This window comes from Cebidichthys violaceus, unplaced genomic scaffold, assembly GCF_023349555.1.
Source record: "Cebidichthys violaceus isolate CVI_PGR_0920_01 unplaced genomic scaffold, fCebVio1.0.p SCAF_26, whole genome shotgun sequence".
Taxonomy (NCBI): Eukaryota; Metazoa; Chordata; class Actinopteri; order Perciformes; family Stichaeidae; genus Cebidichthys; species Cebidichthys violaceus.
The window spans coordinates 6,315,364-6,323,505 of record NW_027176439.1 but is presented as its reverse complement, the minus strand read 5'-3'; the positions used below and the strand labels follow the sequence as shown (position 1 = coordinate 6,323,505).

General features: G+C 40.8%; 1 protein-coding gene across 3 annotated transcripts; it reads left to right on the top strand.

The window, feature by feature from the left end:
- Window positions 1-1,662: 1,662 nt before the first annotated feature.
- figla (folliculogenesis specific bHLH transcription factor) lies at window positions 1,663-7,606 on the top strand. Of its 3 annotated transcripts, none has more exons than XM_068720928.1 (6): window positions 1,663-2,167; window positions 3,442-3,588; window positions 3,704-3,793; window positions 4,708-4,860; window positions 6,585-6,635; window positions 7,453-7,606. In XM_068720928.1, exons 1-5 carry the CDS (start codon window positions 1,982-1,984, stop codon window positions 6,597-6,599), a joined length of 591 nt encoding a protein of 196 aa, XP_068577029.1. In that variant the 5' UTR covers window positions 1,663-1,981; the 3' UTR covers window positions 6,600-6,635; window positions 7,453-7,606. The 3 variants fall into 3 exon arrangements, 2 of the variants coding, with proteins under 2 accessions (XP_068577029.1, XP_068577028.1); XR_011103770.1 differs by having other exon boundaries at window positions 1,664-2,167; window positions 6,585-6,705; window positions 7,453-7,471; XM_068720927.1 differs by having other exon boundaries at window positions 1,664-2,167; window positions 6,585-7,606.
- The last annotated feature ends 536 nt before the right edge of the window (window positions 7,607-8,142 follow it).

Here is an 8,142-nt window from a genome sequence, read left to right as displayed (position 1 = left end):
ATGCACCAAACAACTGTGTATAAATTCCCCCTGTCTTCCCGTCGACCATGCAACTTCTGTCCTCCCAGGTAAAAATGACAAGTACAAAATCACCTGTGTTCTGTGTTGCACCTTTTGAACTGTATGCAAGCTCATTGCAAGACGTTTTACATTTCTATTTGGAATTCATGGTCAGTAAACCTAATTTGCATTCAATTAATATTCTAAATACACCTCCTATACCTACCGACATATATTTGAGTTATAAAAAGCAGAATTTATAAATTATTTTGATTATCACAGACTGGTATACGTCAAATATTAACCGGAATATACAGGTAAGAATAGACGGATGCAATTATGGTCACAAATAACAGAGATTAAAAAGGGGTTTATTTATTGAACATTTATTTCCTTAAACTTTACACTTTAGTTTCAACTTTATAAAACTTAAATTTATAATTTCAGTTCATTTGGATTACAATTTCAAAGACGCATAAAACAGTGTGTGTGTGTGTGTGTGTGTGTGTGTGTGTGTGTGTGTGTGTGTGTGTGTGTGTGTGTGTGTGCGTGTGTGCGTGCGTGTGGGTGCACAAGATAATGCGCTTTCATTTGCATGAGTGGCAGTGTGCAGTCATCCACCAGGAGCTAACTGGCTGTTATAAGTACACACCTGCAACAAAAGAAAAAACATAAATCATTCAAAATGTGATACTTGTGTTCTTACACACAAAGAGAGTGCGTTTACCTTTCCATGAATGCCAATAAATTGCACTTAAAAAAATTGCAATACCGTGCTGAGGTTGTGGACCCATTTGTTCTGATTGTAATCCAGGATGATTCGGGGGCTTTTGTAGTGCTTAAAGCATTATCCTTATAAAGTGTGCAAATCACAAGCACTGTTTTGGGGGGGACAATAGGACACGAGTGTGTGTGTGTGTGTCTCAGTGAAGACACACTTTGATGCCACTATCAGTGCTGCGAGAAGCTCTGGGTTTTATTACTGTTTCTGCTATGGTCAGCTTCTTCCTCAGCAGCTGTTGCCATGGACATATGGTGTAAACTGTGGCATGTGATAGTTTGTCTTGGGAGACCGTCTGTCATCTCATGTACCACATGCTGGACCTGATATTTTTCTGTCTGTCCATCAACAGGTTTGGCACAGTACACTTGCATGTTTCACGCAAAGCTGGTCTTGGCATATGTATGATACCCAGATGTTTATGCCATATTTCTCTGGTTTACTTGGCAAGTAGTTTGAAGGTTTATACTTAAGATATGGAAGCTGTGAAGCAATAAGCATGAGTATAACAAGCACAAGACAGACGTTCTCCGAATGCCAACACAAAGTTCTATACTTATATACAAACTTCTAAATACTTAACCATTCATAAAGATGCAGCTGTCAAAGGGTCAGTTAAAAACACCTTCCATCAAATCTTTTTTCTGAGCAAAATACAATGACAGAATACAAATACCTCCAATAGAATAATTTGCCTAGAAATCCAAGGCACTGCCGTGGCTTCTACGTTTGGCCTTAAAATATTATAGTTGTTATGCTTTAACTTTTCATGTTAAGTTGGTAAAGTTCTAGTAATTCCTGCTCTTGGTTTCCTCATTGTTTCCTTCAACTATCCTTATTTGCTTTCCTCCCTGTCTCCATTCCACTGTTTCTTAAACTCATTTTAAAGTGCACGATTCCCTAAACTAGAGCCTGTACCCGGCCAACAACTATTTTAAAAAAGCACATCGAGGCCTCCATATGATGCTTCTTTATGCCTCCATAGTGGGAAGACGATATAGCTGAACGGTGTATAACCATTTAATCCGTCCTCAAGTTGCCGCAGGGGACTAATTACAGACGCAGCGCAGGTGTGATCACAGCGGCTCGCTCTTCTCCTGCCTTTGCGCCATTTACATGAGAACGTGAATTAGCGCGTAGAGAGAAAACAAATGACAGAAGCAACGGGTTGTAAAGTGTAATCGATGTAATTGGTTTAAAATGAAGGTGCCAGAGGAGGAATTAATGAGCGATATTTTGAAGCGGTTAACGGGCGAGTCTGCGCTCCCCGCATACAGCAACATTGAGAAGTTCAAACGGGGGAAGGACGGCTTATACTTCGTCGCCGAGGACTTCAATCAAACTGTGAAAAAAAGAGAACTGGTCAACGCCAAGGAACGCCTGAGAGTGAGTGTTTATTTTAAATGACTGTATTAATCACGAAGAACTGCGTTTGATGGTTTGGTTAATGTGTTTGACAGGAGGGTCGCTACTCCACTGGGCAGAAGCTCAGCTTTCAAACTCTGTCACTTCAGCTAACATTAGCTAGCAAGTAGCTTAACGTTAGCTAGCAAGTAGCTTAATGTTAGCTGTACCCTAGCTTAATGTTAGCTGTTCCCAATCTTAACGTTAGCTGTTCCCCAATTTAACGTTAGCTGTTCCCCAATTTAACGTTAGCTGTTCCCCAGTTTAACGTTAGCTGTTCCCCAGTTTAACGTTAGCTGTTCCCCAGCTTCACTTTAGCTGTTCCCCAGTTTAACGTTAGCTGTTCCCCAGCTTCACTTTAGCTGTTCCCCAGTTTAACGTTAGCTGTTCCCCAGCTTCACTTTAGCTGTTCCCCAGCTTCACTTTAGCTGTTCCCCAGCTTCACTTTAGCTGTTCCCCAGTTTAACGTTAGCTGTTCCCCAGCTTAACGTTAGCTGTTCCCCAGCTTCACTTTAGCTGTTCCCCAGCTTAATGTTAGCTGTTCCCCAGCTTCACTTTAGCAGTTCCCCAGCTTAATGTTAGCTGTTCCCCAGTTTAACCTTCGCTGTTCCCCAGCTTAATGTTTGCTGTTCCCCAGTTTAATGTTAGCTGTTCCCCAGCTTCACTTTTGCTGTTCCCCAGCTTAATGTTTGCTGTTCCCCAGCTCAACGTTTGCTGTTCCCCAGCTTAACGCTTGCTGTTCCCCATCTTAACGCTAACGTTAATCTATAACGCTATAACTGTAGCACAGCGTAATATATTTTAATAGATTTCAGCCTTGAGGTTTTCCAGCTAAAGTTAGCTCAATTCTTTTGGCCGTAATAGACTAACCACTGTCAGCAAACATTAGTTCTTGTGTATTTAGTTTTTTTTACATGGCTGCAACATGATACAATTCAGAATTCCCCCGTGGACATTAGGTAAATTAACGTACAGGCCTACATCTTGTTTTAAGAGTTCTGTATTTGGCAGTAAGCCTGACCGTTTTAAAATGTGTAAATGTAGTTTGGCACAAAGTGGAAGAAAGCAGTCTTTTTCATAGACAATGTTAAACCGAGGAATTGAATAAATGGAGGTATTGGTTTATGATGTAATATAACTATGTTTTATCTTGGTGTCTGGGAGATGTTAGGCCTATATAATAGTATTGTGACAGTAATCTGACAGTAATCTAATCTTGCTAGTTAATGTGAAACTTCAGCCTCTTTTCTGTATAGATCAGGAACTTGAACACCATGTTCTCCCGCTTGAAACGCATGGTGCCACTAATGCGACCGGACCGGAAGCCCAGTAAAGTGGACACACTCAAAGCTGCCACGGAATACATTCGATTGCTTGTGGCAGTTTTGCAGGACGCAGACAGTGTAAGTACTGCATTCATCAGGACTCTGTCAAATGACAAGTGTCCCCTGTTGTTTTCCACAGACAGCACTGACACTTATTGTGAGATGTTGATTAGTGTTGTTTTCTTTTTCTCAGGATGATGGCAGTGGGACTGATTTCCTAAAGAATGCAATCACTTATGGTCAGACTGACGGCTTGAGCAATGACCTGTGGAGGGTGGAGGATGTGAGTTTTAGGTTGTTTTTTTTCCCCACTGTGCAGTTATGACAGGTGGTTTGATACATTTTAGTTTATATAAACTAGAATTGGGGCTGGGTGATATGTAGAAAATCAAAATATCACTATTTATTTGGAGCAAATACCTCCATATCGTCATTGCAACGATATCGTAGAGTTGATTTGTGCAACAGTGAATCTGTTAATATCCAGTGCAGTTGTTATGTATTTCTTTTGTACTCCTGCACATTAGGTTAAAATACAACAATGGCTATGAGGTTTAAATGTTTGATGGCATTTATAAATGGATTGATTCCCTTTATTGAGGGTGAATTTCTCTTTGGACACAGTGCTGCAGGTCAGTGCTTTAAATAAAACACATGAAACCATCTTAAAGCGTACAGTAAGAGACATTTGAAGCAAGGCTGATTGAAGTGCACATTACGCCTAAGAGCTCAGCAGCTGGATGGAGGCTGGAACAAAGTTTCAAGCAGTTTGTTTTTTTTGCCCTTAGGTACAAAGAGTCTTCTTCCGAATGGCGGAAGTTCATATTTAGAGAAGAAAGGATGTTAAGAGTGCATTTATTTTTGTCGTTTGTTTCATGGCCGGTGTAATTCCATATCTTGAAGTGTGAAATGCAGAGGATGGCATCTTCAGTGCTGCACTCACGCCTTCTTGACCAGGAACACTAGAACATTCTCAAAGCCTTTCATGACAAAAGCTGCAGGAACAAAATATTATTTTGATCCATTATTACTCCACATTGGCTGACGGTGTAACAAGCTCCTCCCATTTGATCACACAATGCAGCAGGTTGGTGATCCTACGCTAATGTAGCTTTTGAAAGCAGAAGTGGAACACTTTTCAAGTAGAAGATTGTGTTTTGATCCATTTTCTCTTGCATGCTTTTTTTCCCCTGACAGCTGCTGAACATGTCGGAGGAGCATATGGAAGATGGATTCTCGATGCCCTCAGAACCGGTACCAGAGGACGGAGATATGACCCGACTGATGTTGCAACATTGCGTGATGCCTGCCTACCAGTTCGTCATCCAAGTAGCACCTGATCAGACTTTGGTACCTCGTTTCACTTTCCTAGTGTTCTGCCTGATCTCATGCTTGGTGTTTGTCGGCTGCGCTCCAGCTCCATCTCTGACGCTGGTCAGGGAGCTGCTGTGGTGCAGCAATTAAAATCACTCACAACTAAGAATGACGTGCATCACGGTAACACGTTTCCCTCTAGGGGTTTACATGAGGTTGGCGTCACACTCGTCTCCATCGTGAAGGGGTGGTGACACTGTGTTAACAAGAACTAACTTCAAGGCTCCATTTATGCACTCAATTACTGCGCCTCCATCCTAATCCTAATCCCACAGAATACAGATAACATGAAAAACATCATATCGTTTCTGACGTACTCCACAGTAAAACTACATAAAAAGGATTGAAATAAAAGTCCCTGGTTCGCTTCTGATCGGGGACCGTCTTAGTTTATTTCACCTCCTATGATAAAACAGTGGTGTTATGTATATCGAGCGGATTTATCTAATATTTCATCTTTTTACATACATTACGGGGTACAAAATATAGATATGCATATTAACATTGCAAAGTTATATAAATCAGAATAAAATAGTTCAAGTTAATTTTTGTTTTCTTTCTCTACAATCACCGCGTCTGTCTGTCTGTCTGTCTGTCTGTTGAGTTGGGGCTGACTTTGAATGCTGTTAGCATGCCAGCATATTGTACCTTTTTTTTTAAAGGAGTGGCACAACAAACACATGACAGACGAAAAAGAAACAGCAGTACATTCCTGTAGTGCATTTTCTTTATTTGCATCATAAGGAATGAAAACGGCAGCGACAAAAACAATTCTCTAGGCAGACAATATGGCCGACATCTTCACATTGAAAATTCAACATGAGGAAAACCATGGGAGCCAGGTCTCTGTGAAGATGTGGGCTCAGCGGTCACCGACCTCCCGATGCTTTGAACCATCTTATTGTTCTGCGACCGGCCGTCACACAGCCAGGACTGGGCTGGGTAATGGATCAGCCTCAGGTCCTGGCTGGGTCAGCGTAGCTTCATCCTCCCTCTCCTCCCATGGGGCAGTTCGGTTGGTGATCGTCTCAAAGTCTGCTGCACTTAATCCAATTCCCACGTTTCCTTTTCACATGTTGATAAATGTATTCAACAACAAGCAAAGACAAACATGTAAAATGTGCCAATAGAAATACAATCTTTCATCTCATAATTCTGTTAATTGTGTGGTTTTATAGATGATGGATTTAATTGGATAATTCAGCTTCTCGACTATGTAAATGAAGACAAATGATGTAACCTTTTGAACACGACGCAGGCAGCCTTCATACTGTATAATGACTGAATGCAGACCCTTCAAACAATAAGCAATCAGACACTTTTAATTCCTGAAACCATCTGACAGGAATACGCCACGATTACATCCAGCAATCAACACAAAGAATCTGATTGTCTTCAGTGTAGCAGTGTCATCAGACTCATTCACTGCGTCCTCACAAGTACCTCGTGTGATTGGACGAATCAAGGCGAAGAGGTTTAGATGAAGACAAAACCATGTTTGAACTATTCCTTCGGCCTGACGTGTTATCGCACCGGCTGCCCAGACGAAGCTGGTCCTGGAGCACCAGAGATCTGTCACGGCCGGTTCATTTCTCTCAAAGTTGCTGAACAAGGTTTCATTGAGGGAACGTGTATTGCTCATTCATGCCGTTCATTCCATGAAGAACTCGGGCATAATCACCGTCTTCTTCATTCCACAGATGTCTCAACCCTAAAGCGCGTGGCTTGGACCAATGTTGGAAACCTGCCAGGTTGGATATGTTTAATACATGAATATCTAATCAGTTAAAATCCAGATGGCTGAAATCAGACCAAAAGTTGGTAAGATTTCCTCTTTTCCTTTTTCTCCTTTCACCTTTTCTTCTTCCTTATTATTATTATTATTATTATTATTATTATTATTATTATTATTAATTGTAGTAATAGTACCATTGGACCACATTGATCTAATAGTATACAAATGCTGCCCCAATGTGGTCTGATGGGTACAAAACAAGCACCGGCTTTGCTCACAGGAGTGAGTCGACCCATATTAGGAAGAGCACAGGTGTGAATCACAGTCGGGTTCAGGGTTCTGAGCGCTGGCTCGTTGTTGAAATGAGCCCTCGTTAACGTTATCAGGAACTCTGGTGCTGGTGTGACGAGTCAAAGCGTCTGCTGTGGAAAAGGCCTGTTGCTTGAGATTCTTTCCTTCCAGAGGGCTCATTAACTCAGAGTATAAGACATATTCATAACTGAACTGTATTTTAGTGTAATGTCTTGGTTTGTTCCCGCGGCCGCTCCGACACCGTCGCTGCGCTCGCTGCCCAGCTCACTGCACACGGTCTCACCTCTGCTTCTACTGAAATCAAGCTCGACTGGCAATTTGCTGAGGTCAACAAACCCTCGCGGTGAGAAGCAGAGCGTTGTTTCCCAGTGATTTGAGAAGCGTTGTTATAGCGCCCTCTGCTGGCCGGATGGCTCAGTTCGTCTCACCCAGCGTCACTCTGCAGGATCAGCAGTGAGCTGAATGTAGTAACTGTGTTAAAGAAACTGCTGCTTTAGACTTAATGTTTGTTTTATTTTTAGGGGCCTGTTGAAGAACGGATTTATTTTTTTTTTGAAGAAGAAAATTATACATTTGTCTTAATTTAACTTTTGAAATTTACATTTTGTTTGACTAAATATGAATGTTTTTATTTTAAAAATGTATCCTTGGCCTTAAATAAAATAAGAAAGACTGCCTCTGTTTTTTTGTTTTTTTTAAATGTCTGAAAGAGTTTATTGTTTTTATTAAATCATAGATGCCTTCTCGTTCAACATCAACCCTTCGTTGTACCAGGAGTACTCACAGTACTGCTGTACATGTTCAGAGAATATCATCAGCTCTCATGAATTGTACGCATTACAAATACACTTAAAGTATCAAACAAGTAGCCTACTCATCATATAGAATCAATGTATGCTACATATTGTTACTGATGCATTAATATTTAAACAGCATTTTAAAGGTGGAGGAAACCTTTGCTGTAGTCTCATGATCTATAACTAGATACTGTGTTTTGTATGTAAAATAAGTACAATAAGAAGTACAATATTTCCTTTGTATTTTATTTTGTAGTAGATTAGAAGTAGAAGGTGGTAATACATTGAAATGGTTAAGTACAAGTACCTCAAACGTATGAGTACAGTATTTTGTGGGTGTGACTCTTGATTCAGACAGAACCATCTAAATGTTTTTTTTTGGGGTGTTTTTTTATTTTTTACAGTGTAGGCCGG